This window comes from Struthio camelus, chromosome 5 (assembly GCF_040807025.1).
Source record: "Struthio camelus isolate bStrCam1 chromosome 5, bStrCam1.hap1, whole genome shotgun sequence".
NCBI classification, from domain to species: Eukaryota; Metazoa; Chordata; class Aves; order Struthioniformes; family Struthionidae; genus Struthio; species Struthio camelus.
This window is the reverse complement of record NC_090946.1, coordinates 41,179,665-41,203,408: the sequence shown is the minus strand read 5'-3', so window position 1 is coordinate 41,203,408 and position 23,744 is coordinate 41,179,665. Positions and strand designations below refer to the sequence as shown.

General features: G+C 40.6%; 2 protein-coding genes across 7 annotated transcripts in view; one reads left to right on the top strand and one right to left on the bottom strand.

Annotated features, from left to right (window-relative positions):
- Positions 1 to 309: 309 nt before the first annotated feature.
- Positions 310 to 21,440, bottom strand: CHP1 (calcineurin like EF-hand protein 1). Of its 4 annotated transcripts, none has more exons than XM_068945891.1 (7): positions 21,055 to 21,440; positions 15,518 to 15,590; positions 7,537 to 7,617; positions 6,076 to 6,203; positions 5,055 to 5,116; positions 3,867 to 3,989; positions 310 to 2,281 (listed from the first exon to the last, which is right to left on the bottom strand). In XM_068945891.1, exons 1-7 carry the CDS (start codon positions 21,341 to 21,343, stop codon positions 2,228 to 2,230), a joined length of 810 nt encoding a protein of 269 aa, XP_068801992.1. In that variant the 5' UTR covers positions 21,344 to 21,440; the 3' UTR covers positions 310 to 2,227. The 4 variants fall into 4 exon arrangements, with proteins under 4 accessions (XP_068801992.1, XP_068801990.1, XP_068801993.1 ...); XM_068945889.1 differs by having other exon boundaries at positions 6,049 to 6,203; positions 21,055 to 21,358; XM_068945892.1 differs by having other exon boundaries at positions 6,049 to 6,203; positions 21,214 to 21,358.
- Positions 21,295 to 23,744, top strand: part of EXD1 (exonuclease 3'-5' domain containing 1) — a 22,904-nt gene continuing 20,454 nt past the window's right edge. The window contains exons 1-3 of one of the 3 annotated variants that reach the window (XM_068945886.1): positions 21,295 to 21,458; positions 21,653 to 21,860; positions 22,673 to 22,741. In XM_068945886.1, coding sequence (XP_068801987.1) covers positions 21,453 to 21,458; positions 21,653 to 21,860; positions 22,673 to 22,741 — 283 coding nt within the window. In that variant the 5' untranslated portion in view covers positions 21,295 to 21,452. Of the gene's footprint in view, positions 21,459 to 21,556; positions 21,861 to 22,672; positions 22,742 to 23,744 lie in introns of those variants that run through there. The other 2 variants (XM_068945887.1, XM_068945888.1) reach the window with 2 other exon arrangements.

Below are 23,744 nucleotides of genomic sequence, written 5' to 3'. Positions count from 1 at the left end.
TCATATTACACACTTCAAACAGAACAACACTATGAAGGTGGGAGGGAGTTTAGTTTGGAACCACACGGAAGTGTAAAGCTCATGTTGGTACAAGGCTCCATATTGAGGTACTAGGACTGCACTACCCTCCTCTTCCAGATCTTAGGTTTCACACTAGCTTCCTCTACTCCACCAGCAGAATGAAGGATTTTTGTTAGCTTGTTTTCAGAGTATTAAGTGATAAAATTCAAACTATAAGGCCTGCTACTAGTAGTATACCGGTATTTAACTTCTCCGGTCATTAGAAGATAGTCAATTATCAGACAGGAATAGTTTTTACAGTGGAGGGTTTATTTATGGATTAATACAATATCCAGTCTCACTTTGACAATAAGGCACAACTGTGGGTTACAACTATATAGCCAGAAAGGAAGATAGCAACACCTACTTTTAATAAGCAGATCACAATGCCTACAAAAACTTGTGTATTTTTAAATTTAACATTGTTACATTCCTATTTTACATGACATGGTCATAAAACCAGAATGTTTCTTTCTCATACAGAATAAAAGTTTTGAATATACATTTCATTCTGGATTTGTTTGTTATGCTGCAGTCTGCAAAACAAAGTGTAGTATTTCAGTTTGCAATTCCTTAATTTAAAACAAAACAAAAATCCTCCAGAGATTTGCACATCATTCTTTATCACAAGGGAGGATTAAAGGAAGTGAGAAAAAAGGAAATGCACATTTGAGGGTACAGTTTGAGAACATAGAAATGTTAAAACGTGACACAGAAGCAGTTATAACACTGATTCTTCAATAAAGAAGCTCCTGGTGTTTTTTGGTTTTATTGGACCTCTCAGACAATAGGATGTTCCAGCTGAGATGAGATCATTTGTCAATCTAACCGCAGAAAATTTTGTCACTGGTGAACCTGAAGGTTCACAACCAGTTATAGTCAACACTTTTGCTGTCTTGAATTTATCAGCAAGATTATATTAATTGTATTTACCTTATATTTGCAAAGATATGTGTACAAATATTCTGAAATTTCACTATTAGTTTAATTTGGGATAACATGTACTTCCCTAAAAGGTATTTTTGTATCTGAGCTTTCATAAATATAGTTATTGCCCTCAACACAACTCTAACAACCCAAGACTTCCATATTAGATAATACAAGTTTATGTCCAGATCACTATGATTTAAAAAAAAAAAAAACCCACAAACCACAAAACCAAATCACACACACCAGAACAATGTTTCATGACACTATTACCAGGGACAGTGACAGAGCTACAAATCCAGATTTTGACATGACTAGTTTTCTTCCATTAAGTATGCTGGTAAACAAGTTTACACCTTCAGAGGCAAAACCACCCTGATGGGAGGAGGGATCCTAGAGTAAAGCAACCTGGAGAGGGCACTTTGTGGTCCACTGGCTGTCAAGCCTGAAAGCTACCCAAAGGAAAGAAATGTCTGCATCTGCTACTGAACACTTAATGCAGAATTCATCTTTCCTTTCAGGACAGAGCAGCTTGTCTTCACCACAGATTCCTATTGTTCCTGTGGACTGATCCCACAAAAAATAAAATCTATTCACAGTACTTTAAGTTACTCTGGACTATCATCATGCATTCAATCCTAGTCTTATAGCCATAGAAACTGAGAAGTCCTCAAGTAAAAGGCAGATTTAGAAGGAGGAAGAAAAATCTGCACATAAAGGGTCAACTGGGGAAGGAAAAAAAAGGCAAAAAAAAAAAAAAGGCAGCTGTAATTTGGTGTTGCTAGTGGAAGCAAACGTGAAGAATTACCACTGCACGTAGTACTGGAGCAAGTGCTTGTCTCCAGAAAGCATTTTGGAGGGTGTTCCCCTTTTTCCATTCAGATTCAGAGCTCAGAAGAATCAGTTTGTAGATTAAACAACAGTACACGGGAAGAGACTTTTTTTACTCATACAGTAACATAGAAGGAAAGAGGGGAGAAAGGGTAAAAATTGAAAATGGAAGGAAAAGTTTCAGTTTTTGCTTTTGTTTTTTTTTAAATGCTCCTTTCCAAGTTGCACTGAAGCTATTTCCCTTTGTTCCTGATGCATGGGAAATGTTCACATCGGTAGAACAAACCAGGGAGGGTTTGGAGATGTATTTTACATGCACCAGTAGCAATGGTCTGGGGAAAGGTGTCAGGGAGAAAATGAAGTTCTGTTCCTTATCTATCGGGGTAGAAAGGAATAGGTTCTCCATCCATCAGTGAAGAAATCGAATACTCATTTTCTGCTCTACGTCCACCTTCTCCAAAACCTGCAATACAACCCAGAAATAGGAATTTAAGTTAATGCACATGAGATATTTCTGTCTTAAAAGATGTCTTATGCTGGTGAAAAAAGGAAATGGGCAGGAACATGGATGTCTTCAGTTTGGCATGCCATTCTTTCATCTAGACACTGCTATTTTTTGCTGTAGACTACAGTTTCCTGTCCAAGGAAGCAATCCTCAGCCATTATAGCACGAAGAAAGCTGTAAACCAAAATGCAACCAACATGGTTTCAGCATGCCAACAGCCCAGATAAGTTTGGACTATCCCCGGGAAGTTGTTCCACAACAGCATAAGTTTGTGCTTGTGCAAGTTAGATTGTGTAGAAACATATGGCCAAGAGACAGAAGGCAGAATGGAGGAGAGGAAGGGGCATGAACAGTCACTGAAGAGCTAAGAGCAAGACCACAGCATCACTAACTTAGATCATTTTAAACTGAGGTGGCAACCTCATTCACTGAATTGCTATTAATACTGAGGTAAGATATTAACAGTCTGCTTCAAGCAGTTTTAGATGCTGACCTTTGGTATTCCAAGCTCAGAATAATTTAGGTTTGAAGAGACCTCTGGAGATCTTTTAGTTCAGCTCCCCACAGCCATTCAAAGCAGGGCCAACTAGATCAGGCCGCTCAGGGCCTTGTCCATTGACGTAGAACCTCCTTCCCCTGAGATGTCTAAAACTCATCTTCAGCAACCTGTTCCTGTATTTGCCCATCCTCATGGTCAAAGATTTTTCCTTAAATCTAATCATAATTTCTCATGTTGCAGCTTGTGTCTGCTGCCTCTTGTCCTATCTATTTCTGTCCATCTGGAAGAGTCTGGTTCCAGCCCTCACATTAAGTAGTTGAAGTTGTCCTGCTATAGGACAACTTTCTCCACTGGCTATATAACGACTGCTTACCGCTATTTCTCTAGTTCTGACAACCAACTAAAAGATGCAAATCAAAGGACTAGAGCTAGGAAATTGCACACTGGTATTAGCTGTGTCACTAATGTATAAAGTCTACAAGCAACAACCAACTGGCAGAATCATAGCATAGGAGCTACTCTCCTGTCACTACACTAGTCAGGTTACATGTGTAGAAAGAAGTGGCTACAAAAGAAAAGTAACAATAGTTACTGCAATACAAATCTCATTCTATCATCTCACTGCAAGCAGGCTTTGGAAGAGTATCACTACCTTCCTATAACTCTTAAGCTCCTGTCACTGTTCATTTAACAATTTCCTCTATGAGGAAGTACTTTACAGGATCTGATGTCTGAAGTTTTCCTACTATGGTGTGAAAAGTCTTCAGTATATTCAGCAGTGTAGCTTAACAAGAGTATGGAAGAAACACGTGGACTAATTATTAATACCCTGATAGCCGAGCTTTAAAAAAAAAAAAAAAAAAGCTGTCTTGACATAGAAGGGATAGAGAAGAACTAGCGGAAGGCTTGCTTTGCCAAATGCAGGCAGGAAGGACTGTTTGAACAACTTCCCCTCCCTATTTCCACCTGCATTTTCAAGTCTGAATGACCTGCCCATTAACTGAGCAATTTAATTTCCTCTCATTAAAAATGTAGTTTACCAACCTTTACAAACTCTGCAAAGGAGATGGCACTATCCCCATCTTGATCAGCTTCCTGGATTGTCCTGTCAGCAATGCTGCCCAGCTGCTCGTCTGAGATGTTTACACCAACCATCATCCGTAACACCTACAACATACAGAAGTCCCCAGATGCCTTTTATTTGTTTTTAAGAAAGCAAAATAACCATTACTGACATAGGAACAAGTATTCTTAGTGTTTTTTTCCCCATGGATTCTGTTCGGGTAACAACTCTATACAAGAACAGCTCAGGATTTCCATGGAAGTCATTTCTAGAGAGACTTTATTTGTCCTTGCGCATCAACTCTTTTAGGCAAAAGAGCTTCCTTTTGTAGCTACCTTTGAAAAAGAAACCTCTTCTGCTTTTTCAATACGCAATAGAAGACTAGAAGAATTTAGAAAGCATTTGGAACTACAAATGAATCATTTTTTTTTCCCCTGATGCTTTTGTCTCTCTCATAGAGCTTATCAATATTTGATTTGAATATCTACCATTCAAGACTGCTGCCTACAGGAATCTTTAAGTATATGGTCAAGTGATAACTGTCACTCTCCACATTTAGTGAAGCATTTTTTGTGCAGCAGATAGAAGAGGGCAGTTTCAGCTGAAAGTAAATTCTCGTCCTACATCGGGAACCACAAATTGCTATGTCTGTTTCCCAGGATTAGTAGTATGTAATTACTCCTAGCTCAAGCCTAGTTTCATACACATGCAGCACTGATGAACTTTGATTACCTTTGCTGCAGTTTCAAGAAGTTTTAATCTACTGAGAGGACAAAGAGAGAACCAGTCAAATGACCTCATCCACCTCAAGCAGCGTCCCTCTGAAGTCTTGTTAGAAACAGCTTTAAAAGTTATAGAAGGTAGTTCTTAAGGGGGCTGGTGTAATTCCTGCATATTTATGCATTATTTAGAAAAGTTCTGTTTAGCCTAATGGTCTGCTTTAAGTCTGAATCTAGCATCCACAGTCTGATAAAACAATCTAGGCTACCAAAAGTTAAGGTCTCATAGCATATCTAACGCTTTAAATCAGAGATAAGCAATTAGCCACCAATTTCTTTCAGGAATTCTTCTGAGAGGACTGCTGCAACTTCCCTCTTCCTTCTACATGGGCGTGAAGTGACAGAGAAGGTCACGATAAGAGTTGTTCAAAGCAGCCCCATGCTATTTACCTGAAGAAGCTCATCCCTGGAAATCTTGTCATCTTTGTCTAGATCATATAATCGAAAAGCAACTACAGGGAAGAGAAGAATGAGTTGAATTTGAGTGCCATTATTTTTCTTCATAACCACATATTTATATATTAAAAATAACAGTAGCTATTTGTTAACCATTTTAAAAGAGTTACCTTGAATTTTATGGTGAGTCAATTCTACGTTCAGTTCCATAAAGTGAGATTACTATACACAGGAATAACATTATTGCCAAGATGTGAAAGTCTTACTTGAGTACTCGCTATGAGTACTTAGAGAAGCACTCTGCTTGCAGAAGAATTTCTTCAAAGCTCTAAGCTACGGAAGTGTAGATACCACTAAGATATATTAAATCCTTGAACTTCAGATCCACACATTTTTAGATTATTGTTCATTGTCCCTTTGATTATATTCTGGATGAGATATGTGAGAGACAGTTTCAGTGCTCAGAGGAGTCTTGCCAACTTAGTTTAGTGTGCAAGCACATTCTGCTCTTACACTGTAGGCAGAGTGCAGAATTGTCATAGAAAGTACTCAGCTGAAGCAGAGAAAACCAGCAGTACTGTATTCCATGGAAGACTAGAGAAAGAAACCAAAAAGCCCATTCACATCTGGAACATAACTTTGTAATCTGAATTAGCTCTTAGGATACAAATTATTCTGGAATACATGTCAGAAGACATTCAGAGAAGGATGTCTATTACTCAAGGTTCAATCAACTCTATAGTTTCAAACAATTCCAATTTCCAATACTAGTATGAGATGACTATCTTTTGCATTGTTGACATTCTGAATAGATTAACTTAAGTTCTTTAGAAACAAAAAAAAAAAAAAACAAAAAAAAATCTACAATATATCACTCCACAAGGAAAGACTGTGCAGAGAACCTTCACTTCCAAGCTCCTTCACTACCTTCCCAGAAATGGAACAGAAAAGTGTGAAAAATCTACCAAAAAAAAATAAAAGGAAGTACTTGTATAGGAAGGTTCATATTTCTTACAGTGGAGCTTGTTACTTCGGCTGTTCAGTGGTTCTGGTCCATTCTGGTCTTTGCTCTTTTCATTATCTTCTATGGGTCGGAAGTGGGCCAGAGTCCTCATGAATCCACGGAAATTCACTTGGTCCTCTCTGCATAAGCATTTCAACAAGTCAATTTGTTTCAGGTTAGCTTATGCGAGTTCTTTACTTCAGTAATGAACAATATGAACACCTAGTGTCAGTGCCGTGCAAACTCTTCCACTCTCCCCTCCCCAGGGTTTGGTTGCCTGTGCTCAAAACCAGCTCTGATATGGTGCAGTTGTAACTGTCAGGCTGCTGTGAGGACTGCTCTGTGGAGAGGGGAAAAAAAGCTGCAAGTAGTCTTGTCGGGGAGCTCCCCTCTCTTTGCCTGAAAGCGGTATTTAAGCTTAGGCCCTCGCTGTTCATTCTTGCTTGAGCTGTCTTGCAGCTTTACCTGTGCCTGGCAATCTTGCTGATCTGGACCTGCAGACAACTCTGTTGCTTGACCTCAAACCTGCTCATTGCTGTGGACTTGTCTGGCAATCACTGGACTGTTGGCTGACCCCAGTGGGCTTACCAGCAGTGGACTCGCTCTGCTCTTCTTGTTCAGGCACTGAGCCCTTTGTCAGGGAGGGCACTGCCTTTACCAGTGCTGCCGTCACCCTTGGCTCTGGCCTGTGGTGTAGCCCTCTCTTGCTGCTCCCTGACAAATAGCTCTTTCCTCTAGAGCTCCTGTGGGAATAAGCTATGTATATACTTTCCAGAGCTCTTGTTTTCCATTCAGGAAACCCTTGCCTGGCATTAACCTGTATGAAGAGTTGATTAGATGAATTGTGTGCCATCAGTCAATAATGAGAAGTGTGTTCAAGAGCAGTAGCAGATTCTATAAAACAATCTAGAGAAGCAGTAAATATAGTGAAGGAAGACAGTAACTCCACCTTTGATTGTCTCTTTGGATCTGTATTAGAAATGTCATAAGACACAGGGTGTGAATAATTTGAAATTTAAGTATGATCCAAACTAAAAAACAAAAGCTGATCTAATAACAGAGGTACACTTAGAGGCCAAAAGGTGAAAAATCGAGATTGAATTAGTTAATTGTAATGTTAGTCAGCAAAAGATAGCATTGCTGCAAGTTTACTTGAAGAATGAAAGTCAACAGATGCCCTGAACTTTCTTCAGGGACATTTAGCAGCATGGCAAGAAAACCAGGAAACAAAACGACTTGCAGCCAGAGTTTGTCACTGAATAAAGCTCACAAAATGCTCAACTACTCAGGCTGGCAAATATCTCGTATTACGGAAGGAAAACATGCAGAGAAAACAAGTGACCTACAAAGCTCATGACAAGGTGAGCGAAATTCAGATCCTGTGCTTTAACCATGGGCATTTCACTCTGATAAGAGCTTCTCATGAACTACAAATTTTGTGACTGTTCACAAATTCAGCCAGCAGAAACTCACCCCTCTGGAAAAAAGGCATTGATAATCCTATCTCCCAGCGGATTGATGGCAAGCTCTGGAATCCGCTGGAAGTCTTCACGGCTAAGAAAAACAAGAACATAAAAAGTCTGCATGAAGTTAAATTAGAAGGAGATAAAGTTGCTTAAAAAGAAGCCACAGTAAAACATCGCTGTTTGGTTCTATTTCTGCAGCAAGACAACTGGTTGTTTTCAAAATACAACTCTTTAAATGATGCCTTCTCTATTGCTAATGGCATAAAGCTAAGCAGAAGGTAACACCAAGCCTGAATTAAATGAACACTGCTAGTCTGTAATGTATCACGTTAACAGCACTGTTTAGATGCAAAAGTTACGTCCATGCTAGTAACCTTCCTAAAATAATGCTGATAGTTTGCAAGTTAAGGAAAGCATGCTTCTGAAATGGCTTTGAAATGAAAATAAATTATTTTTGATAGGTATTTTGGCAGTAAGTCATTTGAATTAGAATGATTTTTCCCAGACTAGCTCATTCCAGGTTCTGAGACAGTGCCCTGTGCTTCCAAACATACTTCAGTTGGCCTGCATACTTTAATTTAAATTTTTGGTCTATGTAAGAACTTTATATATAATTATGAATGCTAAATTTCAGATTATTTCAGCTTCAGTCAAGGAGTATTCTTACTTTTAAATAATAAAAGGTTTAGTCTTTTTTTTGACGGGGCCTGTACGCTAGCTGCAACTTCAGTGCAAACACTGCTCTTGCTAGCCATTCTCTTCTCCTTTCCGCTCATGGTTATATGTATACAGCTAGTACAAGCATAACTATGCTTACATAGTTATAGCCTTTTCTAATTTGGAAGAGATCCTGGGTTGTACTGGTGTAAACACATTTCAGATCAGTATGACAAGAACACACTAATATTACAGTTACACTAATAGTTTTTCTTTCCTTTCAACTTAACAGAATCTCTCTGACAGAGAAATGGCATAATCTTGGTGTGTCCAGGGCAGAGCTACAGGGTAGGTGGTAGATTATTCTCAGTGAAAACTTCAGGAAACCTTTTTTTTTTTTGGCAGGACAGAGCGCAACAATTTACCAGTTAGTATAAGACTCACTCCGTACTCATTTAGCCTTGAAAGAGCAAAGGTAAGGCTGTAGAAGTCTATCCTGTCTAGATGCATTATTTGACTTTTCCTGTCTGATTTTTCAGAAATACCTGCAATTCCCTTCAAGTCAAATGCAGTCCTGCTGTTTCTGGAGTTTGAGTCACAATGTCAAGTTTGGTTGCTAAATTCTCACTGCTTTTGACACCAACGCTCACTAAATGAGCCAGCAAGGCTCACTAAATGAGCCAGCAACAAGGTTGATGTGTTGTCCTTAACCAGAAAAACAAACAAAACCCCCCAAAATCTGCCAGAGAAAAATAAACAAGAACATACTTTGAGATTATTTAAGTATACTGGCCTTTTACAGCACTGAGATCTTAAAGACAAAAAGCCTTAAGGAATCAGCTAACCCTCTTCTTATTACTAGTCTAGCCCGAGAGAGGTGCAAGTGATAAGTTCAAATTTTAGATGCATTGTAAAGCACTCCTTGCACCCTCTTACACCACAGCACTGTTAAGAGTCCCAATTATACTGTATATCTGTTGCAAGATAGTTGAAACTATTTGGCCTTCTAATATAGAGGGACCCGATCATACTTTTAAGCTATCTCAGAGACAGAATCACTGCTCTGACCATGTCTGAATCATTTTTAACAAGGCAAAGTTAACATCTGCATAACACTATCACCTTGCTACCAGACCCTTCAGGACTGCTGCATGTTAAGCCATAGCTGAAGGGCACAGTATGCATTAGTGATTTAGGCAGGAGATGCAGTGATGTGGAAAACCTATGTCATAGTAACAATATTTTAACCACAGGACTTCCATATCAATGCTAACATTTACAGGCTAAAAGCAACAACTGCTCTCAGATTCCATTTAGAACAAAATCCTAATGCTTACACATTTCTCCTTACATATCACTATTTCTTAATATTGAGTCTCAAACAGTTTACATTCAGCATTTCAGCCTCTAGTTGTTCTGTTTAATAGCAGAAGATTAACAATTAACCACAAATAACTCCCCAGATTTCAAATCTATTTCTCCTGTCATTATCAGGATTGCAGCAGGCCATTTTTGCCTGTTAAGAGCACATTACGGAGTGAGTATTATAATTGATATAGCTAAAACAGCCATAAAAGTAAATGAATGCAGGATGCAAGTTATTCTCCACTCATAAACCAAGGCTTCTGAGAGTCATTAGGGACCAACTTCACCTGGCTGAGGCTGGAGCTTACAGGAAATTTGATGCCCTCTACTTCTTCCTTGTTCATGTGCCATAGCAACAAGGCTCTTCTAATGAGATCTTTCCTGGAGGCTGGCTTCCATTAAATCCTTGCTTAAAGATAACATGCAAAGCTGTCATTAACTGCATGTTATTGTTATGCAGACCAGCCATTTCATATCAATGCCAGAGCATTCATGCTTAGACTTCCTTTTGCAGCAAGGAATTCACAGATTCTAAGACAAGCATTTCTAAGCGTGAATAGTGCTAGTATATCCTCTGAGACACATAGCAGATCCCTAAATAAACGCGACTCTGCCTTATCCCAAATGCTACAAGCAACCTACTTGCCTCTCTTTTTATTCCATTATTTCTGATTGTTTATGCTGCTTCTTTTAGAAAGCACTAGAGCGCACTGTTCCCTAAACAGGAATGGAGAGGGTAGGGCTACCTAGAGCTGAAGGAAAGCAAAACTATGGAGAGAATATAAACAACATGCATAACAAAAGGTGGAGGAAGGGGAAACTTGATGTAGTTCTCCAGAGCCTGGAGAACTAATGTCATCCTCCTTTTTCACAGCTGTGTCAGCTACCTCATCTAACTTCACCCTTGCACACTGTCTATACAAATTTAAGAGTCTGTCTTAATAAACAGAAGAGTAATTGCTTAACAAACATCAGGCAAGGAAGGAGTATGCCAGAAGTAAAGAGATGAAAATCAGAAGAAAAGCAATAGAAAAAAAATCAGTATGAATAAAAGAAAGCACAGTCAAGGAGGAAAGCATAGACTAATATACACTGATCCAAACCCATATCCTGCCTGTCTAGTCTGTTTTGGGTAAAGCTTAAAAACAAAAAAAAGTAAAGAATTCCACCTTCAGAGAGAGTAAGCTTGTATGCTTTACTTGAAAAGCCTGCAATGCAGTTCGAACTATTAAGAACAAGCTTCAGACTTGTTCAAACTGAAATGAATCAGCACCCTGACAAAGAGTAACAGCTAGCTCAGCTATCTCTCCTCTTACCCATCTCTCAGGACCAGGGGTTTTCTGAAGTTCTCCAGAAGACACTGTCCCATGAACAGCTTTCCTAAGTGTGAGGCAGCCAGAAACAGCTCAGTTTGCCTATTGTCCTTATGTATCACCTTTCAGAATATTTGCCTGCCTTTGTTCTTCCACACTCAATCTAAACCAATTGCTGTACAGTAAAAAACAAAAAACAAAAAACCACACGCACACAAAAAACCCCACTTCTGAATTGCTTACCATTTCATTTCTCCAGTGTGGAAGAAACTATTATAAGTGGGAGGCTCTACGCAGAAGTTACACAGGAGCAGTTTAAGCAAGTACCTCCTTTTTATAGCTCTATCCATGACTGTCTAGCACTACTTCCTCATAAGAAGTATCTACATTTTGGAGCAGATATAATATATGTGCACTACAGTACTGGTCCTCCAATGAGCCAGAGGAGACAACTCACTAGGGCATGAACACACTTATCCTGTTTACACACTCCTGTTTCCTCATATTGGAGATCAGAACGTAAAGGCAAAAAGGTGCACACTGCTCTCCTGATAAAGTTAGGATTTAGTCAAACTGATGCCTCAGATTGCGCTATTTAGCGGTATCCATGGACATTCAAGAGCATTAACATTGCTTGGCAATTCAGCATGTCATAATATTGACATCTAAAGCATCAAGAATATTTTCAAAGGAACAGTTTCATCCTAGCTTTTACAATTCAGTTTCAGGCAGATGGTGCCAATCTGAGGGAATTTACCCATTTCATTTAGAAAAATTCTATGTTCTTCTTTAGCTTTCCTAGTCCTTTAAAGAATCGGTTGCAGTTCCTCAGGAGCCAGATTTGTACCCATTTAGAGGATAGGAGAGGGGAATAAATAAAGTGCCCGAGGAAGGCACATGTAAGCAAAGAGTACTGATGCAGCCAGAACTTCATCTCATTTATGTAGCTCTGTAGTACTGCACAGGCTACCACGCAGATGTAAAAAGCTATACAACGACGGTACCCTGGAATTCCATCCAGGTGTACTGGTTACAATCCTCTGACTAGAAAATACTTCAACTTTGGATTCTATTTCCAGAATGAATTACCCGACCTCTCTAACCCCCAGGATCTTCTGAACTCAGTACTCTTCACTTTGCCCTTTTTTAATACAAAAATAAGAAGAGCCACAGCTTTTTCCATGCTTTGAAGGAGTGGTCCATATTTAAAGAGGTACTGCACGCCACAAGGAACTGTGTAACAGACTTCTTTAAATCATGGTCACATGAGTGATTTTTGTCATTTAAAAGTCAATCATGTAACCACCCTTCTAGAAACGATCATTCTTGCTCACAGGAAATAAAGAGAAGATATGCTTTCTAAATCATGTGATGGTAATAAGTAGGTGGTAACAGGTAGAATCCCGCCCTCCCTTCCCCATCTCTTCATCTCGCTTGTCTGAAACTAGCACATTCTTGTTGATCAGCATTTCCAAAACCATCATTTACAAGCTTCTGACCTGCAATTCTCCTCCCTTCCCCACCACCATTGTTTTATCAGGAAGTAGTTTTCCATTACTTAGAAATGTAATGAGTGTTTCCACATCTTGTGGGAGCCAGGACAGGTTTCCGAATCTGCATACCACTCTTAAGTCAGCCACCTTTGGGAACAGGCTATACTTACAATGCTGCAGGTTAATGGATCACAGCCTGCTGGGATTTTCCACATGAAGTTCACTTCCTTTCCAAGTACCAAGTGGTTATCAACAACGAAAGTCAAACTCCTCCTGATACATAGCACTATGAAACTAAACATTGTGCAACAAACATTCATATCATATTTAACTAATTATTCCTCTTCTTAAGTAAATTGAGCACGATCAGTTCAAACTTTAAATTCACCCACTGGATCCATAAAAGTTGTGTAAAGTTGGAGGGAGGAAGTGAGGAACAGTATGTACCTGAGAAATAAGGCTCAAATGGAACTAGACTAGTCTGGTAGCCATCATCTTTATTCATCAGCAAACGCTAAACCCACGTGCAAAGTTTCACGAGGCTGTTAGTGTTCTTCTGTTAACTAATTTAATGTTGAGACATAAGTAGTAGTAAAAAAGTTACTAGCCATTCTAGCACCATTGTTGGCTTGAAATAAAATTAGTCAGCTACCTTTGTACTACTTGGCTTATACACTATCTCTATAAAAGTAAATTTTTCCTAAAGAAAACTCACTTGAAAAAAACCCAAAACTTTCTTGGACAAAGCAGAGACTTTAAGTGCAATTTTCACTGAAAAGTTTGTTTAAAAAAAAAAAAAAACAAACAAAACAAAGCAAAGCTTTAATCCCTTGTTCAAAAATCAAGTCAGCTGTCCTACCACATTCATTTTATTTATTAACCGAACATGCCTTTAAAAATTACACTACACTTTTCCTCAGATTTTGAGCATGCTTCAACACTCCAGCTGGATACAAACTGAATCCTGCCAGAGATGTATCTAATCCTTGGCAGACCCTTCCAGGAAAACGCCAACTATTTTCTTTAATGTCAGATAAGTGGTTTAAAATTGAATTGGTCAACAGAACATTACGTAGAAGCAGTGACTAGATTTTGCCTAATCTGACCCAAGTTTTAATCTCCAGACAGTAGCTCCTTCCCTACACATCATCAGGTGATCTGTATTGTCACAATAGCCAATGCTATAATTTAAATGATACACTGTCTTCAGTGGCAGAGCTGGCTGAAGAAGTTCCTGCCCATCCCATTTAAAGTCACTTGTTTCCACACCCGCAATCCAGTCTGTCATCCCTTCAGCTATGCCAGGCCAGATATTTACAGTACAGCCAAGTATCTGAATCAGTAGAGTCTCAGGCTAAAAACACCCGTACACACAAGGGGAGGGGGTGGAGGTGGGGAAAGCAGGAGCTTTGTTTGTTTGTTGTGGAATTTTTCTGGTTAAAAGAAAAAAAAAATCACTCTGTAGTCCAGTACAGCACCACAACCAATTACTTGCATATAACCGAGAAGTCAGCAATTGGTGGCACCGCAAGGATCTGCATTCAAGTCAGGGAAGGAAGCTGCAGTAAGCCAGCTGTACTGGCAAAGATAGTGCATCTTACAACTGCACTTTCATCTTGTAAGCAGTGATTCTAGCTGTTTGGGTTATAGTGCACTCTGGCATCACATTTTACAAGGACTGATTATGCAAAACTCAAGAATTCCTGAATGTACATTACAACAAGATCCCTTTCTCCTCCCTACTCTGTTCTACATTCTTTCCAGCTTCTCTGTACACTGGTGCTGGCATCTGTGGCCATATGGTGAGTGTGAAAAAGGCTGAAAACTAATTGGGTTCCTTTTTTGTTCATTTTGCTGGGCAAATTTTCAGCCAGGTGAGTTTCCAAAGATGAGCTTTGATCACTAGCATCAACACAAGAAAGCAACAGACTTTTAGTGGCAAAATAGTCCTAGATCAGCTTATACTAGTCATAAAATTGTATCCTTAAACTAATTATGGGCAACTTATTTGCCATGTTTCCATATTATTAATTCATTTATTGGAATCTGTAAGCTCTATCAAAAGAGAAGAGTAATAAGCAACTGCACACAATCAGAATCTGTAATGAATTCAGTAAATAAAGAGCAAGTCAATACCAACATGCAATACAATAACCAGAACGGAGAAGGCTACAGAACAGAGATGGCAAAGGTACACAGTTAAACAGGCAATCACCCCACTAGAGTTTGTTTCACTTGAGAATACTTCCAGCAGGCTCAGTGCATCAAAGGGAAAAATCTTCTGCAGATGAAAAATTTAAATCACATTTTTATTTATCCGATTGTTTAAGCTGTAACTAACCAGCCCATTTTTACAGTTTTCAAACTGTAGTCAGAAGACAAACAGATTAAGGGACTCAGAATATCAAACTGTAAATTCAAATTGCAGACAGAGACAAACACATTGGACTTGGAAAAAGTGCAGGATATTCCATGTGAACTACTACTTTAAAGAACAGAGCGTGCATTTGTTTAGTCACAGTGACTTGGTTCCAGCTTTTTTTTTTTGAGCATGTTAATAGACATGGTTGTTCAACAAGAGGTGCAAAGTTAGATTGGAAAAAGATTTGTAGATCAAAGTAGTATTAAAAGACACTGAGCTTCAGAAACAATTAAAACCCCAACAAGATGAATGACCTTTTTGTTATGACAGTCAGAACGAATAAGATAGTGAAGCAGTGTCCAGTATGGAGTGGAGCAGTGAAAAGTATTAGTGGAAAACTAATAAGTATAAATTAGAAGTAATGTGTAAGGAGAAGTTAGAGATAAAAATCTAAAAAACAAACAAAAAAACCCACACGGTTTAAAATTTCTGAATGGTTGTTTTAAAACCTTGAATATCAACTCTGACCTTTTGTGCATTAACTGCTACAAATCTTTAGCTCTACAGTAAAGACGGCTGGTATTTAGAGCACCTTTACTCAGTTCAACAGTGAGATTTCTCCTTCATAAGAGGGAACAAACTTGAATTTCTGTGTAGACAACAGGTATGAAAGACCCTGTTATAATAGCCTCACTGATTCACCATGTGAGGAAAACATACGCAGGCACACTGCAACAGCAAGTCACCGTTATAGGTATGGGTCAGTGCAAGGACAGCCAAATTAACAACGGTACCTACCTAAGAGTGCCATTTTCTCCTTTGTCTAGGCTGGTGAAGCGACTGTATAAGCGAGTGATTTGACTGTGGGAGACTGGAGGAAGAAAAACACAAAACAGAAATTAGCATGTCCATAATCCTTCCTAGGACTGGATCTCGTTACACCGAGCTACTCGGTTGCAAGCAGACATGTTATAAGATTGCCAGATTTCAAGTTGTCAGGAGCGTAAGAAGCTATTCTCTCCTTCACAAGAGAGGAAATCTGATGTTCTCTTGACAAAGAAGCAGAAGAAAACAGTACTGGGACAGAATAGCTTCTCTTGGAGAGATCTTGTGATGAATTTTCAATTTTGACAGTCATCTTAACCTGAAGAAGGTAAAAATAACTTACAGTAGCTTAGGTGAAAGTCAGGGTCAACTTTAGCTTCTAGCATGCATCTTCCTAAAAATCTTCAACTACTTGTTTACTATGTGATTTCTGTTAAGATTCAAATTGTTTGCATGTAAAAGTTCTCTGCAAAGCATTCACAGGGACTATATCCGTTAGTTCCACCTTCTGTATTATAAATGACCATCTCTTCTACACGTTTGATTATTAAAGCAAATTTGAAATTCAAATTGTTGCTAAGTTATTTTTCCCTTTAAAAATCTAGTCATAGCAAGGAGGGAAGCAAAACCAAAGGTCCAGCTAGTCTAGTATCAAACAGATATTCAAAAAAGATTACACAGGACATGTTATATTAGAAGCACGTGGTAATGAGTATTTAGGGACTTGACATCTAAATTGCCTCTAAATGTTCAAGAATCCATCAATGAGCCTGTTCTTCATGAATTCGTCTAACCATGTTTTCCATCCTTTTATATTTTTAGTCCCTAACATTCTTTGGTGATCTATGCATAGTTTAATAAAAGGTAATTAAAACTAAAAGCAAACCAAAAAAACAAAACAAGTCTGATTCACTATTTCACCAAGTTTTCCTTGATTCTTTGAAGTTGAGAAATAATCTGGATGCAATCTCCATTGACCTTCCCCTCATCATTTATGAGGCTGCAGACCTCCGCTGAAACATCTTTCCTTGTTTTGCCCGTCTCCACTCCTATTGTCTTTTTCCAGTCTATGAAGTCCAAGTGCACTCAATTTCTCTTCGTCTGGAAAGTGGTCAAGAAGACTTTACGCCCAACTTTGTTTCTTCCCCTACAGGACTTTCAGAATCCAAATATACTTTTTTCATTTCAGGGTTCAGTAAAGCAATTTGCAGGCGTCTAGGACCTTGAAGTTAAAAAAGCTTCTTTTTAGAGGGGTCTTAGGAGGGATTTGGGACACCATATAAGATCAAATAAGAAAATTATTGCAGACTAAGTATGCATTTTGCAACAGAAATTCCAAAGCCCATTATTAACTTTAATACAACGGTGTCAATTTTACCAAGATATTAAACAGCACTAGATACTAGACATCCAAGTCCTTAGAAGAGTCCATGGTGGGAGTGGATGAATCTATCTAAAATCACAATTCCTTTAACACTGAAAGTATGTCTTATAGAAAACCCAGGCTTTTCTGAGCCTCTGCAGATAGCATCAAGTTAATAAATACAATAATATGGCCAAATGGAATCTTAATGTTTACTCAGTAAAGGTGTGATTTTGAAAGTGACACTAAGTACTAATTCAACATTGTACAAATTCAATTGTTTCAACAGCAAGGGCTTTGTTAGTTCCTAAAACTTATCTGGGAACAGGTTGCACAGCAGTTGTCTGATCTGTGACAACTGAGGTAAAATTATTTTATCAGGTTTGTTCTTTCTCCAGCCTATTTGTTTAGGTTCAACTGCTCCCTCCTTTAGGATGACCTGCCAGCAACTATTTTTTCACGTCTCCTTGGCAACCTTCGTTCTTTGCATTGGGTTGGGCAATGTGCTCATAAGGCAACTTCCCTATGATCAGATTGGGCAGCTTGCTCAATTTCAAGTTAAGCAACACACACTGAGAGCAGACAGCAGTATTTTGAAGACTTCTGTCTGCATTTCCGATTTGGTGTTTTAAATATGATATGCAAATACAACAACTGACGGTGAAAGAGGAATAGCTGAGTGTTACATCTCAGATAAGAAGCCTTGCACACCCACCTCTCCCCAGAAACACAGTGGCGCTATTTCTACTTAGCTACCATTTCTAAACTATTATCAGTGACTCCATTTTTTGGAACGGCTCCATAATAGTACATGATAAATATGAAGCTATGGACAGGAGAAGAGATGTTTTTGGTAACATCACACTAGACCCATAGCTATATGAGAAAGAATATATAATTCAGGTCCACTAATATATTCTTTCCTCTCATCCTGCATAAAAGCTGCAGCACTGAACTCCACTTTTCAGAGCCCTCTCATGCAAGATAGCCTTGACCTTCCCGGCTAACGAAAGGAGAACCAGATGCAAAATCTGTAAATTACTGCTTCTTAAAGCCAAAAGCTGAAGCTGCAAGCTAACTGAAACAGTTTTCCCTATCCATGAGAGCCCTTCTAAAACTTTAAATCAAGCTCCTCTGTTTTGCATGAAACCATACTTCTGCTAAATATTTAGCAAGTTCATTATAGTTAGACACTTTGAAACTTTTGTCCAAGTTAAATCTACAACACATCAGCATAAACCCATTTATTTGTACTTCCATTACCTGTTACCGCTAAAATGATATTTTATGATAAATGACTTTATCATAAGTTCTGATATGAGCATTAGTTTATTATTCATCCTTAGGTAGATTGCTTCAAAGCATAAGAATAAGGGGTGCGAACCAAGTAGTTTAAATACTGTTACATTCCGAGGCTTTTCTAAAAGCTTGCAGCAGAATGCTGACAAGTAACATCTAGGAACTTTCATCGACTTCTTTTAGTGGTTACTAAAATATAAGAGCAATTAGGACTACTTGAATGTTTTTTCAAACTCTAATTTCAGAATGTTTATATGCACAGCAAACAAATTCTGCAAAACATCATGTAATATTTAGGACTGTCAACTTGATGCTCAACTCCCGTTACTGAGTACCTACTGCAGATTATCTGCCACTAAGCAAAGGCTTTACAAGCAAATACATACTTGTCAGTTCTCGGAAGCATTACTTTTATACATGTTTCTAAACTTAATATGCTAAAAAGTGTCTTTTTCCACCACAATTAAAAAGACAAGCAATATAGAACCTGAATCACAACTTAGATTTCATCCAAGATATTTCTAAGCGTCAGCGTATGGCTTCTGAAAGACTGCTACAAATTCCCTTCAAAGATTTTTTTTTAATCTGCTCAGCTAAAGACCATTAACATATGATTTATCACTCCTATCAGTGTCATTAGCTGTTCAGTTTTGTGCTATTTAAAAATTAAGGAAGAGAGGAGTTATATACTTCCATAGTTCAACACCTTCCAATAGGTTAAGTGTTCTGTTCATGCATTTGCACTTACCCAAAATGAACTGGAAAAGTTGTTTCACAGTAAGGAATCCCCCAGAAAAGAAAGAATCCTTAGAAGTGCTTACCAGAACATTAGTTCAAGATGGACATTCAGTCCTGCCAAATAGTTTTCCTTTCATTAAGTCCCTTTCTCAAACTCTTCAGTAGGTGAAGTACCATCAGTATCGAGTTTCTAACAAATTGTAGGATACTCTACTCAGTGACACTGGCTTAGCATTCTTCCAGTGAACTCTGTTCCAAATAATCCAGTCTGGTTTTTCCCCATCTTGCACCTTGCACAGATATTTGCACCTATGCAAAGGTTATGACTGTGCTACCTAAAGCCTAATCTAAAGAACTACAAAAGGCAGAGGAGAATCATATGGTTACATGCAGGGAAAAAAAGAGAAAGACTGATAAAGCCCCAAAACAGATACTCTATGACAACTTACAAACAGGCATAAGAAGATTAGCAATGCTTGATTAATAATGCTGTATTTTACAACACTGCACATAAATGTGAATAGTAAAAAAAAAAAAAAAAAAAAGGCAGATTAGCCAAATTCAGGTCACAAAGCTTACACCTGCTGGCCACAGTCTTTAAGTTTCACACTTTAAAAACATATAAAAAAAGCTTTTAGGGGCTAACTACAACAGGATCTCTACTGGCTCCAGGTGGGCTTATCACTTAGATCATCTACATAGTTACCCTAATCATATTTATTTAACCATCAATCATCTAAAAATCTAGGAATGAAACACCACTGATAAAGCAAATACTGGAGCAGAGGAAACAAAAAAGTTAAGTCTTTTGGAAGAGTATTCCGGATCTGGAGTTTGTTTAAAACCTCTTTAGTAGGAGGCTACCTTTACTTTTATCTTTATTTTTTAAAAGGATCACAGAGTACTTTCTTGCTGGACAAGCAGACTCTTAAACTCCTACTTGTTTATCATAACGATGCTGTAGAAGTTCCCTTGATCGACAGAAAAAAGATCATGGAAAGTATGCTAACTCAGCTGCCTGTCATACTGGCCAGTACCGTCTCAGTTTTCTTGTACTCCCTCTCTGGATTCATTTGTTTTCCTGGCACAGATAAACTATCATCTAAAATGAATACGTGACAACATTTACACTGAAGAGGTAAAGTGTTTTCAGGTATCAAGGGCAGATCAGCAAGTGCAAGTAGGAAATAAGCGTGATCTAGGAAGACCTTGTTTCCGTACAGGAAGGCGGGGAAAAAAAAAAAACACCACACACACCCAAGGAAAAAAAAAGCAAGGTGACACCTAGGATGCCACACCCTCTTCTTTCCTGCTAAGGGTGTCCTACATATGCCATCATTCACTATCATTCTCAAATTGGCAATCATTGTAATCAGCCAAATTAACAAAACAAAGTCCTAAGTTTTACCTTGTCTTTATATTTAGAGAAAACTCAATATAACACTACAGGATAAACTAGCTACATAGCATTATCCAGTTAGGATAATGCTGTCCTATTTCTTGATTAAGACAGGAATTTTCACTTTTTTTTTTTTCCAGATTAACCATACCCAACTCTTACAGGTTACATTATTTCCTATACGTTTTAAATGTCGCTCAAGCATTCATTCGGAGTATCCTTAAGGCATCTTTAGCGATAGCCCATTTCGCAAATAGCACTTGGGGAAAAAGCGTACTATACAATGAGAGCTTCTCCAGAGCGGCTCATTAGGCTGAAACAGCTGCTTGAGAGAAACTCTAGAGCCAGAAACACAGGCAACTCTTCAAAACCCAAAGCAACAGAGCAAAGATCACGGCAGGTACCAAGTGCATTGCTTCCCCCCGCCTTTCGCCCGCTCCCGCCGCCGCAGTACAGCCCCTCTCCGCCCCGCGAGGCCCCGGGGCGCTCGCCGACCGAGAGGTACCTCCCCGCAGCCAGCCCGGGGCCTGGTGCGACCGGGCACTGCCCCACCGGCAGCGCAGGGGCCGCGCTCGCCTCCCCCCCGCCCCAGGGTGTGCCCCCTGCCCGGGCGCGACGCAGACGGCGGGGCAGCCGGCCGAGACGCTTCCCGGCCGGAGGGACGGGCCGCTGCCCCGCTCCGGACACCCGCCCGCTCGGCCCCACGCTCACAGCCCGTCTCCTTCTTGATCTCCTCGATCTCCTCGTCCCGCAGCAGCGTGGACGCCCGAGACCCCATCGCCGCCGCACGGGCAGGGCCGCCGAGCCGCGCTCCGCTCTGCTCCGCTCCGCTCCGCGCCGTACCGGGCCGAACCGGACAACGACACGCACCCGTCAGCAGCAGCGGCGGTTCAGCGAAAGGCCAGCCCGCCCCCGCCCCGCCCCCGTGGGCCAACCCGCGGGCGCACGCGCAGAGCGACGCCCCGCCAACGAGCGGGCACGCGCCCGCCTCTGACGTCATCGCGGGCGGCTGCTAAAGCTGAGCCGCAGGCCGCCTGCTGCTCCCGGCGTGCACTGCGCGAAGCAGCTGTAATTCCTTATCCCCCCCCCAATCCCTCCTCCGGAACGTCATGGCGGTAAGCTGCGCGCGCTCGGCCCTCCCCCGGCGATTGGGTAGGGGCTATGGTGGCTCCGCCCCGCGGGGCGGGGCCGCAGCTCGGCTCTCCGCGGCGGTGAGGCGAGCGCCCGCCGCCTCTCGGCTCTGTGGGGGCGCTGCGCGCTGCCGCGGCCGGCCCAGGCCTTCAGCCCCGTTCCTTGCTCCGTGCCGTAGGTGCCCCGTGAGGAGCCCGGCTGGCCGCGCCGGGGGACCCCGTCCGTGCTGCCGCCGCCTGCCACCGCCGCCGGCTGCCGCATGGCCCTCAGCAGCGAGCACTTCGGTGCCATCCTGGGGAGAACCGTCAAAATCACCTTAAAATGTGGCGTTTTCCAAGGGGTGCTGCAGCACGTGAACCCCGACCGGAGCCTGCTCCTGCGGACAGGTCGGGGCCGGGCCGGCAGGCAGGCAGCCCCGCAGCGCCGCCGGCGCGCCCGGCCCGGCCGGGGCGGGGCGGGGGCGCCCCTGCGGCCGTTGGGCCGTTAGCAGCCCCCCGCCCCTCGTGGGGTTGGCTGAGGCTGCGAGTTGCTCGTCACCTTCCAGAGTGCTGCGCGTAAAAGTCTGAGCTCCATGTTCAAAAAGCACTGTAACCGCCCCTCGTTTTTTTCCCCCCACCCTTGCGAGTAAGCTAAATCTGCGTGGAGGCAGCCTTATGGGGGAAGGGCAGTGGTGTACTGGCATCTTGCTCAGCCTTAAAAAAAATTATATCTTAACTAGGGTCTGTGGCACTCTAGTTACTAAGTGGCTGAACTTTCAAAAGTCTAAAAATAACCATGCTAATGCCATGCAGAAACCATTTAGAGCTAGTGTGTGCAGGCTCCCACGCAGAGCGTGCCTGCTGCTAGTTGTACACAGCCTAGCATCGGTATGTGCTTTCTGAGAGCCAAGCCCAGTCACTGGGATAAATAAAGCATCTACTTAAGGTAAAAGGTGCCTCGAATTATGCTCTCAGTTGTTTAGATCATGTGGGTGTAAAAGATCATAACTTGGTCCTACTAGGTGTACACAATCACTTTGTGGAAGCACTCTTCTGTTGAGTAAAAAACTTGTTATTGAGACCTGACTTGTTGCTTTTTTTTTTTTTTCAGGTGGAATTAGTAGAGCTAATCAGCCCTAAGGTCTTGTTTTGTTTTGCAAAGGATAAGCTTTTATTCCTAACAGTGGAACATGATGGATTGTTTTTCTTTTTCATTTCAGTGAAGAACTTGGACACTGGCAGAAGTGCCCCGGGAGCAAAGATGTTTTTTGGCCCTGAAATAGTCAATGGTGAAGCCTTTCTTAGTGCATATTAAGGCACAGGGATCATGGCTGCTCTTAGCGCTTTTTAATCTAATTGTGGACGCTCTGCTGAATTCTTCAGTTGCACAACTTTTCCCCAAAATCCCTAGGAATGAGAACATTGTCAAAGTCGCGGAACTTCTCTGTTCCCCAGTTATCTTCTATAAAATAATAGTAATTCCATGCCTTATGAAGGTCTCGTGACTGTACTGCCTTAAAGCTTTTGAGTTAAATAATGAATAAAGTCCAGTAAGGCCAGTTGAGATATGCATGCATCCTGTGTGCTTCTTAAAGGCAGGTTACATTCAATGTCTATGTTCTTATATATGGAAGACTCAGTGATGGACTCCCCTGGGAAGTTAAATCCCTGAAAACAGGGATTCTGATTGACTTGTTTTTTTGCATTCACTTGCAGAGATGAAAAGCATCTCTGTTAAGTGCTCTGTTTTATCTGACCCTCTTTCTGTGATTCATTAGTGGTAAAAATACGGAATTATTTAAGAAAAATGTTTGTAGTGCATGATGGTCCTGTGCGTTTCTGCTGCAGGTGCTAAGCTTTGCTTTGGGGACAAAGAGCAAAGTAGTGGTGGGAAAGAGCTAGAAGGCTCTTTACAAGTCTTTATCAGACTTAAGTGCTTAACTATGTCCATTCTATCTTTTTCCATGTAGCTGTTTTGTAGTAATAGTCTGTAAAGTAATAAGTTGTAGTTTGATATTGACTTTGTGTCTTTGAAAGGATGGTAAACCATGAATTAGTTTTGCTTAAATGCTACAGTTCTGAAATAGATCTCATCTAGGCTAGTGATATAAGTTAATTTTTACAGAATTGTACATCAGAGTGAATTATTTTTATTTAAGCTATGTTTTGAGTCCATTTTCTTTTGTGCAAGTCTGCTGGTTAGTATCAGTTTGGACTCTTCGTTTTGGGGGAAAATGAGTGTTAGGAAGTTGCTTGTTAGTGCTAGAGTATAAACTATTTATTTCTATTACA